The sequence below is a fragment of the Caloenas nicobarica genome, chromosome 21 (genome assembly GCF_036013445.1).
Source record: "Caloenas nicobarica isolate bCalNic1 chromosome 21, bCalNic1.hap1, whole genome shotgun sequence".
Classification (NCBI taxonomy): domain Eukaryota; kingdom Metazoa; phylum Chordata; class Aves; order Columbiformes; family Columbidae; genus Caloenas; species Caloenas nicobarica.
This window is the reverse complement of record NC_088265.1, coordinates 6,785,339-6,804,134: the sequence shown is the minus strand read 5'-3', so window position 1 is coordinate 6,804,134 and position 18,796 is coordinate 6,785,339. Positions and strand designations below refer to the sequence as shown.

The window sequence follows — 18,796 nt, the reverse complement described above, 5'->3', positions numbered from 1 at the left end:
ACTATAATTTAAGTGTAAACTCAGTCTTTGACGTTACTTTAACAGAGACTCTGGAGGTTTTCCCAGCCTTTGCTAATAGATAAATCCCAGCTCAACTCCTATGGTAACCATAACCATGATCTCAATGTTAGGTCCAAATTTCTTCGCTGGAGTAACTCTGTGCCTTTGCAATATCGAACTGGGAACTGCTGGATTGTCTGTGGCATGCACACGCCCCGTCCAGGCAGCACTGGTGAAACAGGTACTGGCACCCTCAAAAATCGTCTTTGGCTTTTGGCCCATTTCCTTATTGGCTTGTTATTGTAAAGGCCTCCAAGACTTCCCAGACATGCTTGGCTTGGCCCGTTGGTCCTCATCCGGGTAACAGGAATAAAAGGGTGACACTGAAGGCAGTCCTGACAGACAGAGAGCTCAAGTCATTTTGGCACTTCCTTGCTGTGGACTGCATGATGAGAAAGTCGATGCTCTTCTTCGGCTTTCTTCTTGTTTTCCTTGGCCTGGCTCTGCCAGGTATCCAGGGAAAACGTATCCCCCGATGTGACTTGGTGAAGATCCTTCGTCGGCATGGCTTTGAGGGCTTTGTGGGCAAAACTGTAGCTGACTGTGAGTATAATAATCTCCTGCTGCACCTCTCTGCCTATAACACCCTTCTCCCTCTCAGCTTCTTTGCAATCTTCCAACAGTACTATTCTGTCCCTCCATTCCTTTGACTTCATCATCTCTCTTCCTCATCCCCTTACTTGCCCCCTTCTATTGCTTACACAAAAAATACCCATTCACAGCTTTATCTTTCCAAGCATTTATCCCTCCATTTGTCAGACTTACAATATCAACAGGTTAATTACTTCTCCAGCTCCTCATTCATCCTTAATCCCTCCATCTCTTTCCCCTTACTTACCCTGAGCATATTTGATGTTCCTCCTCCGGGTTGTCTCTTCCTCCCACAGGGGTCTGCCTAGTAAAACATGAGAGCAATTACAACACTGCAGCATTTAATAACAATGGTCCAAGTAGGGACTACGGGATCTTTCAGATCAACAGCAAGTACTGGTGTAACGATGGCAAGACCCGTGAATCCAAGAATGCCTGCCGTATCAACTGCTCAAGTAAGTGGTGAGACAGAACAGAGAGTCTTTCTTCATCCACTCTATGAAAGCACCTTGATCTGCCCATGACATCTGTCTATCAGCTGCTCTGGGCATTTCTCTCCTTGTGTCCTATTCATCCATCTCCCCGGTATCCCAGCTGCCCTTCCTGATGAACACCTTTCTCTCTGCCCATCTATCCCTGCTCTCTCTCTGCTCTGCTTTCCTCCATACTGACCTTTTCTCCCTTCTCTACAGAACTTTCAGATGATAATATTGAGGATGATATTCGGTGTGCCAAGCAGATTGCCAGAGAGGCTAGAGGCCTCACACCCTGGTAAGGATATTTGCAGTGGGCACTGGGAAAGAGGGGGCAGAGACACGAAGGAAAATCCTGCTTTTGACTGGTGGTGGTGGTGGGGGCAATTGGTGAGGAGCTCTGTTTGGTAAAGTTTAGCACAGTCCTTCTTCTAGAGCTGAAAGGAGAACTGAGGAGTCCTGGCTCCCAGGACCTGCTCTAACTCCCTACATTTCCCTCCCCTCCCAGAGCTCTCCCTTTTGTTTCCTTCCCCTTCCCCCAGCTCCCTGGATTGAGCTCATCAGAATTTTCATTGATTCATATCTTTCATGCCCAGCTTTCTTCACCCAAGACTCTCAAAGTCTAACCAATTCTGATTTTAAAAGCAGTTCAATCATTATTTACCTCTTCAAATTACATCATGTATTTATTTTCCAGGGTCGCCTGGAGAAAATATTGCCAGGGCAAAACCCTGAGTTCCTATGTGAAGGGATGCTAAATCACTCCACAAGTGTAGAGACATCTGATGGCTTTTCTAACGATCCTCTGAGGATTCAGATCAAACACAGTCTAGGAAAGATGAAGGCTGCATCTCCATGAGAAAATAACGGGTTGGAAAGCTAACAAAGAAAGGGAAATGTTTTGCCATTTAGGTCATGAGTCCTTTTTCCAAATGAAGGCTGAATCCAGAAACAGTGCACAAATGGAAGCTGACAATACTGAAACCATATTTGCTTCCACATATGCTTTGTTCTGCTGCTTGCTGAGCAGTGACTGCTTCATGTTTATGCAATAAAGGGATGCTATAACTTTTGTCTTGCGTGAATGTATAAACCAACATGGAAGGCATGTTTGTTTAGATGGCTGAATCTGAAAAAAAAAAGCTCAAATTAGCCTTTCCAGAAGACAATCTTCCCAGCTACATGGGGTATGGTGGCTCTTTCCCCTTCTGTGACCCATCAGACTTCATTAAGTAACTCAAGGCAGAGCTGGTGTCCATGAAGATTTTGAGAAAACTCAAAACCAGTTCAGTCAAATCCTTACATTGTCGTAGTCTTCAGTGCAGGTACTTGCCATCTATTTGAGGATTCAAACAAAACTTCTTTTATGGGGTTTTGGCTTGTGGAGGAGAACTTCCTGACACAGCTGGTCACTGAGCCAACTAGGGAAGGGTTCTGCTGGACCTGCTGTTTGCGACCGGAGAAGGACTTGTGGGTGATGTGGTGGTGGAGGCCGCCTTGGGCACGGTGATGACAAAATTGATAGAGTTTTTGATTCTTGGAGAAGTAAGGAGGTGGGTCAGCAGAAGTGCTGCCTTGGATTCCCGAAGGGCAGACTTTGACCTGTTTAGGGGACTGGTTGACAGACTCCCTTGGGAGGCAGCTCTGAAGGGTCAAGGAGTCCAGGAAGGCTGGTTGCTCTTCAAGAAGATGATCTTAGAGGTGCAGGAACAGGCTGTCACCATGTGCCGAAAGACTAGCTGATGGGCAAGAAGACCAGCCTGGCTGCACAGAGAGCTTTGGCTGGAAATCAGGGAAAAAAAGCAGAGTTTATGATCTTTGGAAGAAAGGGCAGGCAACTCAGAAGGACTACAAGGATGCCATGAGTTTACACAAGCAGAAAATTAGAAGGGCCAAAGCCCAACTAGAACAGGCTACTGCTGTAAAAGAGTAATAGTAAGACCAGTTGTACTCAGGCTACCCAGCCCCTGAACTGGAAGAGAGGGATGTGGAGCAGAATGAAGCCCACGTAACCCAAGGCAAAATGGTTAGCAACCTGCTACACCACTTAGACAAACACAAGTCTATGGGGCTCCATGGGATCCACCCAAGGGTTCTGAGGGAGCTGGCAGGGGTACTCACCAAGCCACTTGCCATCATTTAGCAGCAGCCCTGACTAACCAGGGAGGCCCCAGTTGACTGCAAGGTGGCAAATGTGGTGCACACCTACAAGAAGGGCTGAAAGGAGCATCCAGAGAATCACAGGTCTGTCAGTCTGACCTCGGTGTCAGGGAAGGTCATGGAGCAGATCATCCCGAGTGCCATCACACGCTACATACAAGACAAACAAGTGGTCAGGCCCCGTCAGCAGGGGCTTGTGAAAGGCAGGTCCTGCTTGACCAACCTGATCTCCTTCTATGACAATGTGACCCACCTAGTGAATGAGGGAAAGGCTGAGGATGTTGTGTACCTGGACACAGCCTTTGACAGATCTTTCCACAGCATTCTCCTGGAGAAACTGGCAGCTCATGCCTTGGATGGGTGTACTCTTTGATGGATAAAGAGATGGCTGGATGGCCGGGCCCAAAGAGTTGTGCTGAATGGAGCCAAATCCAGTTGGCGGACGGTCATGAGTGGTGTTCTCCAGGGCTCAGTACTGGGGCCAGTTCTGCTTAATTTCTTTATCAGTGATCTGGACGAGGGGATCGAGTGCACCCTCACTAAGTTTGCAGACAGCACCAAGTTGGGTGGGAATGTTGATCTGCTGGAGGGTGGGAAGGCCACACAGAGGGATGTGGACCAGCTGGATCGTTGGGCTGAGGCCAATTGTATGAGGTTCAACAAGGCCAAGTGCCGGGTCCTGCACTTGGGTCACAACAACCCCATGAACACTGCAGGCTGGGGAAAAGCAGCTGGAAAGTGCCTGGGGGAAAAGGACCTGGGGGTGTTGGTGACAGCGGCTGAAAATGAGCCAGCATGTGCCCAGGTGGCCAAGAGGCCACCAGCATCCTGGCTGGTACCAGCACTGGTGTGGCCAGCAGGCCCAGGGCAGTGACCGTCCCTGTGCTGGGCCCTGGGGAGGCCGAACCGCAAATCCTGGGGGCAGTTTTGGGCCCCTCACACCAAGAAAGGCCTTGAGGTGCTGGAGCGAGTTGAGAGAAGGGAACGGAGCTGGGGAAGGGGCTGGAGCACAAGTGTGATGGGAGCGGCTGAGGGAGCTGGGGGTTCAGCCTGGAGAACAGGAGCTGAGGGGAGACCTTCTGATCTCTGAACTGCCTGAAAGGAGCTTGGAGCATGGAGGGGGTTGGTCTCTTCTCCTGGGTAGTAAGTGATAGGACAAGAGAAAACAGCCTCAGGTTGTGCCAGGGGAGGTTGAGGTTGGATCTGGGGAACTGTTGGGCATTGGAACAGGCTGCCCAGGGCAGTGGTGGAGTCACCATCCCTGGAGGGCTTTAAAACACGTGTAGATGAGGTTCTTAGGTGCATAGTTTAGTAGTGGACTTGGCAGTGCTGGGTTAACGGTTGGACTCAATGATCTTACAGGTCTTCTCCAACCTAAACCATTCCATGATGTTACAATACACACACCTATATACACATGTATACGACTGGCCAAACAGATTAAGACATACACACTCAGCACACACAAAACCAGGGGAGTGGCACAAAGATGTGCCAGGGGAGGGTCAGTTGGACATGAGGAAAAGGTTCTTCACCCAGAGGTGCCAGACACTGGAACAGGCTCCCCAGGGAGGTGTCACGGCCCCAACCTGACAGTGTTCAAGAAGAGCCTGGACAACGTCCTCAGACACACGGGGTGACCTGTGGGGTTGTCATTGCAGGGACAGGAGGTGGCCTCCATGATCCTTGTGGGTCCCTCCCAACTCAGGACATTCCATGATTCTATGATCAATCTGCATGACCGAGCTGTTGGGTGTTCCCATAGAACGTGTTCCTGGGGGCTGTTCTCCTTTGGAAAGTGGATCCAAAGTGAGATGGGGATGCTGGGCAATGCTGTCTTGTCCTGGGACCTCTGTACCCGCTAGATGAGATTTACCGGTTTGCCTGTAATGGCAGGTTGGTAGTTGCAGGTGGGGGTGGGGATGAGACATCTCAAAACAGTTTATAGGGGTAGATGCTGGCTGTGGTCATAAGTGTGGATGTTGACTGGTAGGACAATGGAGAGGAGAAGGGGCTGGAGGTGGGTGTTCTGCTTTGTGTCACTATTTGTTGATTTACGCCCTAGCTGGGTCTGGCCCAGTGGGCAGCTGGACCAACATTTCCATTTCCTCCATCTGCTTTTAGTTTCAGTGGCTTCCAGTGGGACAGACAAGGCAAGCGGATCGGGGACAAATGAGATGTACTCGTCAAGAAACATTCCTGGCCTGGAAACCTTGAGATTAGCATTGTGACCAAAACCTTTCTTGCAGGCTTTTGCTGTCTTTGGGCAGCACAAAGCCACTAGATGAGTGGAGAAGACCCCCTTGCTTTTAGGTACGAGCATGGCTGCATGGTGCGGTGGCTAGGCATAAGCACTTCAGAGCTGCAGCAGGGCCCGAATGTGACCAGCACAGGGGCAGCAGAAGATGACGGCTGTCTTCTTCTGACCAGATGTCTACTGCACTGCCAGGTACCACAGGGTGGCAGGTTTGGACCGTGCTGGGAGGAACAGAGAGTGGGGTCCCTGGCGTAAAAGCCTGGCCGTGGATGAGGTTCTGGAGCCAGAGTTTGAGCTCTTTTGGGGCTTCAGGAACATGACAGCCGAAGCTTGACCATGAGGATTCCGTGGCCCAGCAGAGCGGTGACAGCAGCAGCAGCCTGGGAGTGACCAAGTGCCTGTCCTGGGGCTTTCAGGGGGAGATAGCGAGTCACCCCATTTATTCAGAGATGTCACAGGACCCAGACAGCACCATTTCACCTTCTGGGGAGCAGGACACAGCTCAGGCAGAGCACTCCGGTTACTCCCAGCCACTGGCATTCCTGGGGACAGTCACAAGAGCACTGGGGCGCTGAGGCTGCAGGACACGCTCGGGTGTTAGCAGCTGGATGTTCTGCCAGAAGAGACCGTGGCTGAGCTGTTTTTCCCCAGATACCTTCTAGTCAGGGAGACATGGCTTACATGAGATCTGCTGCTCAGCAGGGTTCCCTCACGAATGCTGAGCACAGAGGGAGCCGGGGCCAGCACACTCTGAAGGGTGATGCTTTGCTTAAGTGCCTGCACTGTGCAAGAGGGTCCTGACCCTTCAGGATGATTCACTGAAGGCTGAGGAGGAAAAAACTACCAGCTCTCCCATCTCCTCATTGTTCCTCCGCTGCAGCCTTATGCCCCCTACCCATGTGGCCTGTGCCAAAGCTGCCCCTCTCCAGCAGCCACATGCTGGCTGTTCAGGCCATGTCTTCTCCTGGCACATTCCCTCCCTCCCTGGGGACCCAAGAAATGGGCAGCAACTGCAGGTGTGCAGAGAGTGACTCTGACTGCTCCCTCTGGAGCCCCAGCGGGAGGTTGTTTCCCCGTGTTCAGCGAGGTTTCCCCACACACAGTTGGGCAGGGTGTCCCGTCCCAACAGACGGGACGAGGGATGAGTCAACTCTGAACGCGACACGCGCCCGGTCCCAACAGATGAAATCAGGTGTGAGTTAACTGGGTATTTCTGTGTGGTTATGTGAAGTGAATGACAGACAATCTCTTAACAAGACTTTAGCAATGCAACTTACAATGATATTTCCTTTATATGCTCAAGAAAAAGGCGAAGAAAGAGAAAGAAGGAAAACTAAGATATCAGAAAGAGAGGGAGAGCCATGAGGCATTTCACAGCAACACTGTTAATTGTCTTTATCTTCTGCCTCCATGGCCATCTATCTTTCTGCCCAAAGTATCAATCACAAAATCTTGGGAAAGATAAGATGAGATGCCTACCTGCACAGCCATATATCTTTTTTTCCGAAAGTAACAAAAACCAGACGTTTAAGGCATAAAATAGCCCTTTGTTCTGCTAAGGATGGGAGGAGCGCTTCAAGGTTGTCACATCAACAAAACCCAACAAAGCCTGACAGAGCCTGACAGGGCCTGGAAAAAGTAAATGTGATGCTCATCTTCAAAAAGATGGGAGGAAAGAAGGATCCAGGGAGGTATGAGGCAGCCAGTCTCACCCTTGGTCCGCGGGAGGATCATGGGTTCAGTCCTCCCAGAAGCCACTGGCAGGTACATGAAGGATGAGAAGGGGGCTGGAAACAGAGTCGATTGACCAAAGGCAAACTGTGGCTGAGCAACCCGATTGTCCCCTAAGGTGAAATGGCTAGTTCTGTGGCTGAAGGGAAAGCAGCGCTTGTGAACCTCTCCCACTTCATAACAGTTCCAACACAATATCCCGGATGAAAAACTCAGGTTAAAAGAGGTAGATGGGTGAGCTGCAATGTGGATGAAAGCAAGATGAACCTAGTGGTTGATCATGCTAAATTTTAGTGATGGTCACTTTAGAGTTGTGTTCCTCAGGGGCTGATACTGGAGCTAATACTGCTTGCATGTTCAGGAGCAGGATGGAGACCGGACACAGTGCATCTTCAGTTAGTTAGTAGAGAAGAGCAAACTGAGGAGTGAATGGTTCAAATACTGCAGGTAGGGTGGCATATGGGACCAAGACAAGCTGCCAGTTACCTGGCAGAAACTGTCAAAACCCACGTGAAATTCAGCAAAAGTGAATGTAAAGTCCTATTGTTTTCCTGGGACAGGATAGCCTCATGCAGCAAGGCAGGCTGAGGACCGACTGCCCGAGGAGCAGCTCTGTGGAAACGGAGCCGGAGACCCTGGTGAACAAGAAGTTGAACATGAATTAGCAGGTGCACTTTTAGCAATGAATATCAGTGTGGGCTTCACTAATAAGAGCTGATGGAGGGGAGTGGTGGTTCCGCTCTACCTGCCACCTGTGTTGCTGCATCTCAATACTAAAACCCCTGGTGAGCCACCCATGGAAAGGAAGATGCTGACAAACTCTAGAGAGTCCAACAGCATGTGTCCACAATGGCCAGAGAAATGGAGCTCAAATATTTGTGAAGAGGCTGCAAGAATTTGGCTTATTCGGCCTAGAGAAGAGACGCTGAAGAGAGGATCCAATAGCAGATTCGGAAACCCTGAAGTGTGGTGGCAGAGAAGATGGAGCCAGACTCTTCCCAGAGGGGCACAGAGAAAGGCCAAGAGAGAACTGCCACAAGTTGCAAATGGAGAAATACCAACAGAACATAATGAAAAAATCCTTCTCCCCGAGAATGGTGCAGCCCTGAAATGGGCTCAGGAAGGACGTGTAATGAACATGAGTAAACAGCAAGAATTAGAGATCCATGTGCAGTCACAGGGTCATGACCCCACTGCAATTACAGAGACATGGTGCGACAGCTCACACGACTGGAATGCTGGCACGGGTGGGCTGTGTACTTTCACAGAATCACAGAATCACAGAATGTTAGGGATTGGAAGGGACCTCGAAAGATCATCTAGTCCAATCCCCCTGCCGGAGCAGGAACACCTAGGTGAGGTTACACAGGAAGGCATCCAGGCGGGTTTTGAATGTCTCCAGAGAAGGGGAATCCACAACCTCCCTGGGCAGCCTGTTCCAGTGTTCTGTCACCCTCACTGAGAAGAAGTTTCTTCTCAAATCTAAGTGGAACTTCTTGTGTTCCAGCTTGAACCCATTACCCCTTGTCTTACTGTTGGTTGTCACCGAGAAGAGCCTGGCTCCATCCTCCTGACACCCACCCTTTATATATTTATAAACATTGATAAGGTCACCCCTCAGTCTCCTCTTCTCCAAGCTAAAGAGACCCAGCTCCCTCAGCCTTTCCTCATAAGGGAGATGCTCCACTCCCTTAATCATCTTTGTGGCCCTGCGCTGGACACTCTCCAGCAGTTCCCTGTCCTTCTTGAACTGAGGGGCCCAGAACTGGACACAATATTCCAGATGAGGTCTCACCAGGGCAGAGTAGAGGGGAAGGAGAACCTCTCTCGACCTACTAACCACCCCCCTTCTAATACACCCCAGGATGCCATTGGCCTTCTTGGCCACAAGGGCACAGTGCTGGCTCATGGTCATTCTGCTGTCCACCAGGACCCCCAGGTCCCTTTCCCCTACACTGCTCTCTAATAGGTCATTCCCCAACCTGTACTGGAACCTGGGGTTGTTCCTGCCCAGATGCAAGACTCTACATTTTCCCTTGTTATATTTCATTAAATTTTTCCCCGCCCAACTCTCTAGCCTGTCTAGATCTCGCTGGATGGCAGCACAGCCCTCTGGCGTGTCAGCCACTCCTCCCAGCTTGGTGTCATCAGCAAACTTGCTGATAGTACACTCAATTCCCTCATCCAAGTCATTGATGAATATATTGAACAGTATTGGTCCCAGAACTGACCCTTGAGGCACTCCACTAGATACAGGCCTCCAACCAGACTCTGCCCCATTGACCACGACTCTCTGGCTTCTCTCCTTCAGCCAGTTTGCAGTCCACCTCACTACCCGACCATCCAGTCCACACTTCCTCAGTTTTGCCACGAGGATGCTGTGGGAGACGGTGTCAAATGCTTTGCTGAAGTCAAGGTAGACCACATCCACTGCTCTGCCATCGTCAATCCACCTTGTTACGTCTTCATAAAAGGCTATGAGGTTGGTCAAACATGACTTCCCCTTGGTGAAGCCATGCTGACTGTCCCTGATGACCCTCTTATCCTTGATATGTCTTAAGATGGCACCAAGGATAAGGTGTTCCATCACTTTCCCAGGGATGGAGGTGAGGCTGACAGGTCTATAGTTGCCCGGGTCCTCCTTCTTGCCCTTTTTGAAGACCGGAGTGACATTTGCTTTCCTCCAGTCCTCAGGCACCTCTCCCATTTCCCAAGACTTGACAAAGATGATGGAGAGCGGTCCAGCAATGACTTCAGCCAGCTCCCGCAGCACCCGCGGGTGCATCCCATCTGGACCCATGGATTTATGGATGTCCAGATTGCTTAACTGGTCCCTAACCCAGTCCTCATCAACTGAGGCAAACTCCTCCATTGCCCTGCCTTCCTCTGGGGCCTCAGGGGTACGGGGCTCCTCAGGACAGCCTCCAGCAGAGTAGACAGAGACAAAGAAGGCATGCAGTAATTCTGCCTTCTCTGTATCTTCTGTCACCAGGGCACCCACCCCATTCATCAGTGGGCCTACATTGCCTCTGGTGTTAGTTTTATCTGCCATGTATTTGAAGAAGCTCTTCCTGTTGTCCTTGACCCCTCTTGCCAGGTTTAACTCTAAGGAGGCCTTAGCTTTCCTAGTTGCCTCCCTACAGCCTCTGACAACAGCCTTATATTCTTCCCAAGTGGCCAGCCCCTCCTTCCATGATTTGTAAACCCTCCTCTTCCACTTGAGTTTGCCCAGCAGTTCCCTGTTTAACCACGCAGGTCTCCTGGCTCCCCTCCTTGACTTCCTGCACGTCGGGATGCAGTGATCTTGAGCTTGGTAGAAGCAGTCCCTGAATGTTAACCAACTATCTTGGGCCCCTTTACCTCCAAGCAGCCTTGCCCACGGGATCTCCTCCAGCAATTGTTTGAAAAGGCCGAAGTTGGCCCTGCTGAAGTCCAGGGTTGCAATTCTGCTCGGTATTCTGCTCCCACCACAGGAGATTCTGAACTCCACCATCTCACGGTCACTGCAACCAAGGCAGCCCCCCACCTTTACTGCTTCGACCAGACCCTCCTTGTTAGTGAGGACGAGATCCAGCAGCGCACCCCTCCTAGTCGGCTCCTCCACCATTTGCATCAGAAAGTTATCGTCAATGCACTGGAGGAACCTCCTAGACTGAGGCTGGCTGGCTGAGTAGTCCTTCCAGCAAACATCAGGGTAGTTAAAATCTCCCATAACAACCAGAGCCTGTGACTGTGAGGCCACACTCAGCTGCCCGTAGAAGGCCTCATCAACATCCTCACTCTGATCTGGTGGCCTGTAATAGACTCCCACAACAGTGTCACCCCTGCCAGCCTGCCCCTTAATTCTCACCCACAGACTCTCAACTTGCTCCTCAACCGCACCTGGACAGTACTCTATACATTGTAGTTGCTCTCTCACGTAAAGAGCAACTCCACCACCACGCTTGGCTGGCCTGTCTTTCCTGAAAAAGGCATAGCCATCCATGGCCACATTCCAGTCATGTGAGCTGTCCCACCATGTCTCTGTTAATGCCACCAGATCATAATCTCCTGACCGAACGCAGGTTTCTAACTCCTCCTGCTTATTCCCCATGCTGCGCGCATTGGTGTACAGGCATTTCAGGGAGCGAGCCGAGTACACCGATTTCAGCCTAGGGGCCTGGGGGGCCTCCCAGTCTTTATGGATTCCAGCATGCTGCCCCACTGATGCAAGCCCAGCTACAACCCCATCCCCCTTCGAATCTAGTTTAAAGCCCTGCAAATGAACCCTGCTAATTCCTGTCCCAGCATCTTTTTACCCCTGTGGGATAAACCTTTCCCACATATCACTGACCGGACTGGTGTCTTATAAAACCAGCCGTTATCAAAGAACCCAAAGCCCTGCCTGTAGCACCAGTCCCGAAGCCAATCATTTACGGACTCAATTTTTCTATTCCATCCCACATCATCATCCAAAAATGGAAGGAGGGAAGAGAAGATAACTTGAGCCCCAGACTCTTTCACCATTCGTCCCAAGGCCTTGAAGTCTTTCTTCATTCCCCTCAGACTACGGGATGCCGCTTCCTCCCCATCTGTCTGGAAGATCAGTAGGGGGTAATAGTCCATTGGGCGCACCAGGTTGGGGAGCGCCCTGGTGATATCCCTGATCCGAGCTCCAGGTAGGCTACAAACTTCCCGATGCTGAGGGTCAGTTCTGCATATCGGGCCCTTCGTCCCTCTCAGAAGGGAATTGCCTACCACAATTACCCTTCTTTCTTTTTTATCGGAGGCAGTCTTGAGGCGTGGAGTCAATCGCCTCTTCTTATGTGACCTCGTAGGTGGCCCTTGCACCATGTCCCCACCTACATCTTCTTCAATATCCAGGGCCTCAAACCTATTACGGAGGGGCACCCGGGGAAGCAAAGCAGGTAGGGAGGGGGGTTGCCCGCGATGCCTAACTGGAACTCGCTTCCAACCCTCCTCAGCTGTTTGACCCCCTAGTTCTGCCCGACAGCGACAGGGCAGGGGCTCTCTCAGATCTTCCCTCTCTGCCCGACAGGGCAGGGGGTCCATGACCCAAGATAACCCTTGGTTTGTTTGATGAAGGAGGGTGGTCAAGCCTTGAACCCCTGCCCCTAGGAAGGGAGATCCTGTCCCTCATGTATGTCTCAGGGCTCTGCCTGGGGATGTGGAGAGTGCGATGCCCAGTGAAGGACAATGGTGTGACACTTCTTGGCCTCCCCGGAGGGGTGGAAGGAAGCAATGGAGCCCCATGGCCATGACAACAATGTGTCTCCTCTTACGCATTGGTGGCAGAGACATCAGCCATAGCCGAGCGGACAAAGACCTTGGGTCTTTCAGGGACATTCAGCCTTGCCAGCACCCTTGGCCATCTCCAGCACAGGCCATTCTACAATGTCCCAAGCCTGTGGCTGTTTCCTTGCAGGTTGCAGACACCCAATGAGCTTCCGCACCTTGTTGTCTCCCCAGTATGTCCCTACCTGTGCTGCTGTGTCTCCATCTTCACCAGCTGTTCCTTGAAATACAAAGCCATGGGTGATCCAGACTGTCTCTGAATGATCACAGCACTACGCTCAGAATGACATTTCTTTATCCTGATCTCCACTTTGGGCCTCCAGAGCTGCAGTTTCTCACAGTTTTCCTTTCTTATGCTGTTTACCACTAGCAAAAAAAAAAATATGTTGAGCTACTACTGTTTTCCCTGTCATGATTTAACCCAAGCCAGCAACCAAAACCATGACAGTTGCTCACGTATTCCCCCCATCAAGTGGGATAAGGGAGAGAACTGAAAGGGAAGGGAGAAACCCATGCGTTGAGATAAAAAGAGTTTAATAAGACAACAACAATAATAATAATATGCTACTACTACTAATAATATATACATAAAATAAATGATATTCAGTGCAATCCGTGAAGAAACTCCAGTTGCACTGAACAGCAGGTTCCAGAGAAGAGAGCACCATGGTCCCAAACAGCTCATCCCAGTAAGAGAGAACACAAAGGCAAAATGCAGAAAGGCCAAAGGGCCAACTGAAAAACGACAAACAAGCAAAAGGCCAAACTAAGACCGAACCCCAACAGAATGGAATTTCCACATGAAGCTAACTGAAGGAGTCAGAAAACTCAGATGAATGGAACTAGCTAGCCAGAAAAGACGGTTTGAGTTTTATACCGAGCATGATGCTAATGGTAGGGAATATTACGTTTAAACTTGGATGTCAATCTCAGTGCTGTCCTGTCTGTGGCCCCTCCTACCAATCTGCACCTGCAGCTGAATACTGATGAAGTCCTTGGATAACCTGATAACAGCTAAGATATCAATAAGTACTTACATCCCTCTCATATCAAATCCTAACCACTGGAAAGCTCCTGGAAGAAAATATTAACTCTATCCCATGGAAGATGCATCATTATCTCATTATTTTCATAGTAAATCTAAACAAAGCACCATGCTAGCTATGAAGGAGAAAATATTCTGACTTCATGAAGAAAATTAATTCGATTTCAGTTAAACCAGCACATTCCCTCAGCCTCCACTTCATCAGGTTAGAGAAGCCACGGACTCTCAGCCTCTCCACACATGACCTCCAACTCTATCTTGGCAGAATTTTTCTGGCCACGTGACAGCTCCTCCGCATTCTTCCAGAATGGGGAGCCTCACACTGGGACACACCACTCTATATATGGCCACACCAGTGCTAAGTCAAGATGGACAATAAATGCTCTTGTCTGGGTGGCCATGCTCCACCCAGTGCAGCCCAATGTGCTCATGGCCATATTCCTATTTAGCACTACTAAGAACTGACCAAACAGCCAGGCTCAGAGAGTTGTGACCAGCAGCACAAAGCCCAGCAGGAGGTACCGTGAGGAGCGGTTAAGAATACCAAAGCTCAACCCTCAGTCTGGGAGTTCCCAGGAGGCATTGCCAGTGGCTGCAGCCCCCAAGAGACCCCCTGACTCCATGAGCAGCAGTGAGTCCTCTGCTGATGATGGAAAGCTGGGCACATAGTACAGAGGACTCACTAGACTCTCTCTGCACAGTGGAACGTAGTGACTGGAGAGATAAGAAGCAAAGGCAGGAGGTTCCTGCCCAGCGCAGAAGGAGAAGGGTCTCTGCTGTGACTACCCCACCTTCCCAGGTTCCCTTGCAAAAGAGGTATGAGGCTCTGCAAGTGGAACCAAACAACACTGAGGAAGGTGGTTTGACTAAGTTGGAGGTGCCACAGAGGATAAGTCAACCTGCACCCTCCATCAACACAGCTGCTGTGAAGCAAACAAGGCAGGTCATGCTCATAGGAAACTCACTTCTAAAAGGAACAGAGAGCTCAATATGCAGACCAGATCCACTCCCTGGGGCCAGAGTTAAAGATGTGAAAGCTTCCTGCCCTGATTAGGCCTTCAGATTATTATCCTCTACTAATTTTTCATGTAGGCAGCAATGAGACTGAAAATGGGAATCCAAAGGCAATCAAGAGGGGTTTCATAGCCTTGGGATGACTGGTTATGGGATCAAGAGCACAAGTAGTGTTCTCCTCTGTCCGCAAGTTGCAGGGTATGATGAGGAAAGATATAGAAAGAACCACCAGATCAATGCCTGGCTGTGAGACTGGGGTCACAGGCAGAATTTTGTGATTTTTGATCATGAGTCAGTTTACATCACACCTGGCCTACTGGCAACAAATGGGACAAACCTGTCTCAAAGGAGGACAAGGATCGCTGGGCAGGAGTTAGCACAAGTAGTGTTCTCCTCTGTCCCCCCAGTTGCAGGGTAGCTGGCAGCTCATGGCCTTGATGGGTGTATTCTTTGATGGATAAAGAACTGGCTAGATGGCCAGGCCCAAAGAGTTGTGGTGAATGGAGCCAAATACAGTTAGTGGTCGGTCACGAATGCTGTTCCCCAGGGACCAGTGTTGGGGCCAGTTCTGTTTAATTTCTTTATCAATGATCTGGATGAAGGGATTGAGTGCACCCTTAGTAGGTTTGCAGACGACACCAAATTAGGTGTGAGTGTTGATCTGCTAGAGGGTAGGAAGGCCATACAGAGGGATCTGGACCAGCTGGATCGTTGGACTAAGGCCAATTGTATGAGGTTTAACAAGGCCAAGTGCTGGGTCCTGCACTTCTGTCACAACAACCCCATGAACACTACAGGCTTGGGGAAGAGTGGCTGGAAAGTTGCCTGGTGGAATAGGGTCTGGGGGTGTTGATTGACGGCCAGCTGAATATGAGCCATCGTGTGCCTAGGTGGCCAAAAAGGCCACCAGCATCCTGGCTTGTATCAGGAATAGTGTGGCAAATAGGACTAGAGTAGTGATTGTGCCACTGTACTCAGCACTGGTGAGGCCTCACCTTGAAGACTGTGTTCAGCTTTTGGCCCATCATCATAAGAAGGACAGAGAGAGCAGAGGAGGGCAATGAAGCTGGGGAGGGGGCTGGAGCATAAGCCTTATGAGGAGCAGTTGGGGGAGCTGGGGCATAAGTAGATGCACACTAAATATAATTAATTATTTAGAGACATAAGGTTGTATGATTCCTAATATACTCTTTGCTTCATGTTACTTGGTAAGCTGGATTTGCTAAAATTTTAAGCTGTAAAGTTCTGCTCATATTTACCAAAAGCAACTACGAACTACACTGAACGGTTGCAAGATAAGGCCTGTTTTGCACTTCACTGAGAAGAAAGGATTGATTCAGACAATCAAGGTTATGGACAATAAACAATGTCTACAGCTGAAAAAAACGAAGGCCCACGTGGAATCAGAGAAGAAGACCCAATGAGACGCAAGAAGACCCCAATGAAACATTGCTATTGGACGGAATCATGGTATGAATGGTCTGTAAAGATATAAAAATCTATAGGTTCCTATGCTTGGGTGGGACCTCTGTGCAGGTATCCAGCTTGAGCCAGCCCTCCGGTTATTCTACTCCATTAAGTTTTTTTTCCTAAGAACTTTATCACCTGAATGTCTGCTCTGCATACAGTTATCAGGCCTCTCCTGAAAGTTTGCCTCTGGAGCTTTAAACATAGACTCCAGAGCGAATGGTTATCAGGGAGGGAATGCCTGAAAGTTTGCTTTTGCAAACAGGTACAGGCCTTCCCTGAAAGTTTGCCTTCAGAGTTTTGAAATACAGACTCTAGAGCAAACGGTTATCAGGGAAAGAAGAATCCTGAAGGTTTGCACAACAATGGTTACAGGACTCGCCTGAAAGTTTGCCTCTGCAGCTCCAAGACACAGACTCCAGAGTGAACAGTTATCAGCAAGGGAAAGCGCTTGAAAGTTTGCTTTGTGAATGGGTACAGGCAGCTGGAGGGAAGGTCAGCAGCATTTGGCTTGGCATATTTCCCCCATGCAGTAAATAATAGAGTGAACCTGCCACCAAACTCTTTTAAGTCACTCTTCTCTTTAAGAAATCAAAACATTGTTCTGCAGTAAGCAGAACCCTAAATTAGTCCCCCGTGACATTCTCCTCCTGTATGATGTGATGGAATGCAATTTCAGCTCCTTTGTGGATGAGGAAATGCTGTGTGGAGGCCTTGGACAAGCTCATCAGATTCACCCTGCCTTGAGGTACAGAGCAAGACAAGATGATGTTCAGGCCTCTCTTCAAACCTGAATTTCTCTGTTATTCGAGGAAACTTTCCATTGGAGTGGTTTTGGAAGACAGAAGAGGTAGAGGAATAGGAAAACAAAAAGAAAAAATTTTAAAAAAGAGGCAGAGGAGGAGACATAAGAGATGTAAACATAAACAGAACAGTTCCTGTGAATAACATTTCTCGAGTCAAATTGTTAGCAGGAAATCTATAATCATTGCCCCAAACTCTCTCTTTCGCTCATTGGTCCCCTGGGATTTACATCACATTTCTTTACATCAGGCTTCTCCACTGAATTTGCACCTGATTGTTATGGTTTCATTGCAGGAATTACTTCATGTTTTCCTTAGAGAAGTGGATGTAAACTGGCACAGAGGGACATTTTAATTAGAGGAAACAAAAATAAAAATAAGAAAAAAAAGGAAAACACAATAGAACTTAATGAACAATAAGGTATCTTTCTGAGCTCTATGGTTAGTTTAAGTAGTTTCCAGTGAGGTTCATCACAACAACTGAAGAGTTGCCTACAGGGAGTATGAAAGAGACTGCTGAAAGACAATTCACTTTTACCTCCATGAAGCTCAAAGCAGGGTGAGAGGTGAGAGGCCTCTGAATGATCAAAGAGGAAGAGGAGGAGGAACCTCTGGAGAGCAATGAAAGTGCAAATGTCCAGAAAGGCTTCTGAAGAGATGATGTCAGACATGGTGAGCTGAGTAAGGTCAGGCAGAAACACTTGGAAGGTCAGGGTGATTAAATACACAGCATGACAGACAGAGTTCTGGCAATGCAAGCACAGGGAAAAGTCAATATTTTTTCTCCCACAATCAATCCACATTCTGAAAATTCTTATTTTGGCAGGATAGAAATTCCACAGACATATCCAATCTAAACCTCCACTAGCACAACTTGAGGCCATTTCCTCTCATCCCATTGCTTGTTGCTTGGGAGAAGAGACCAACACCCCCAACAGTGGGGGGTGTCCTCTCTTGGGCAATTTCCAGCTCAGTCCAGCCCTTCCCCAGCTCTCCCCACAGCTCCTTCTTTCTCTCCAGCCCAGTCCAGCAGAGCAGCCCAGTCTGGGCTGGCCCCACAGCGGTGCCCCGTGCAGGGAGCTGCCGAGCTCTGGGCACTCACCCCACAGCCTCAGCCCCTCTGAAGGCACAGCAGCTGCTGGAGACAGAGATGGGTCTCAGCCTCCCCCATAGCCCCAGGGCTGGAGGCTGGACATGGCACAAGGACATGGAGACCAGTGAAAATCCAGGACTGCTGGTTTCAGCTCCAGGAGATCCCCACTACAGACAGCCTGTGTACCCTCAGTGCCAACCCCTCTCCCCAGGCCAGAAAAAGAGTCCTGGTCCAGCAACAGAGCAGCCTGCCCCAAATGAGTGTCTGCAGAAAAAGGTTTCTCTTTCTCCTGGATTCCTCCCTGCAGGCACAGAAACGCTCCCTTGCTTTTCTCCAGGGACATCCTTTTCCTCAGGTGAAGGTGTCCAGGCTGGCCTAGCTGGCATCTCCTGGTTCCTTCCCTGTGTTCCCCACAGGGCTCTGAGCTGGTGATGCTGCTTTGCAGAACGAGGGGCTGTGGTGCCCTGGGGCCATGGGGTGACTCTGCACTGGTCATGCTGGCCGGGGTGGGAAGCAGACCCAGCTGGATGAGGATCACTGCTGCTGAGCCCTTTCCATCTTCCCAGCTGGCTCAGTTGTCAAGGACAAGGCTGTGCAGGACCATGGGGTGTCTCTAATGGCACAAATGGCAGGGGAGGGCTGCACCAGATCCAGTTTTATATCCATGTGATGGTTGCGTTCTCACAACCTCTCCTGGCATTGCAGAGCCCTTGTTAACCCATGGGCTTCTCAGGTTCAGTTTTCCTCTAGGAGACTCCACCTTGGATTGTCTTTATCTGAATTGCCACTCACCTCCCACCCAGTCTG

General features: G+C 49.7%; 1 protein-coding gene across 1 annotated transcript; it reads left to right on the top strand.

Moving 5' to 3' along the window:
* Positions 1-449: 449 nt before the first annotated feature.
* LOC135997016 (lysozyme C) lies at positions 450-1,882 on the top strand. Its single transcript, XM_065649384.1, has 4 exons — positions 450-603; positions 948-1,106; positions 1,344-1,422; positions 1,822-1,882. Exons 1-4 carry the CDS (start codon positions 450-452, stop codon positions 1,880-1,882), a joined length of 453 nt encoding a protein of 150 aa, XP_065505456.1.
* Positions 1,883-18,796: the final 16,914 nt, after the last annotated feature.

Excerpts from the sequence above, each read along its gene's own strand:
- LOC135997016 (XM_065649384.1), top strand. The coding sequence starts at position 450 with ATGAGAAAGTCGATGCTCTTCTTCGGCTTTCTTCTTGTTTTCCTTGGC. Across the intron at positions 604-947 it reads GGGCAAAACTGTAGCTGACT|GGGTCTGCCTAGTAAAACAT; the intron begins GTGAGTATAATA and ends TTCCTCCCACAG. Across the intron at positions 1,107-1,343 it reads CTGCCGTATCAACTGCTCAA|AACTTTCAGATGATAATATT; the intron begins GTAAGTGGTGAG and ends CCTTCTCTACAG.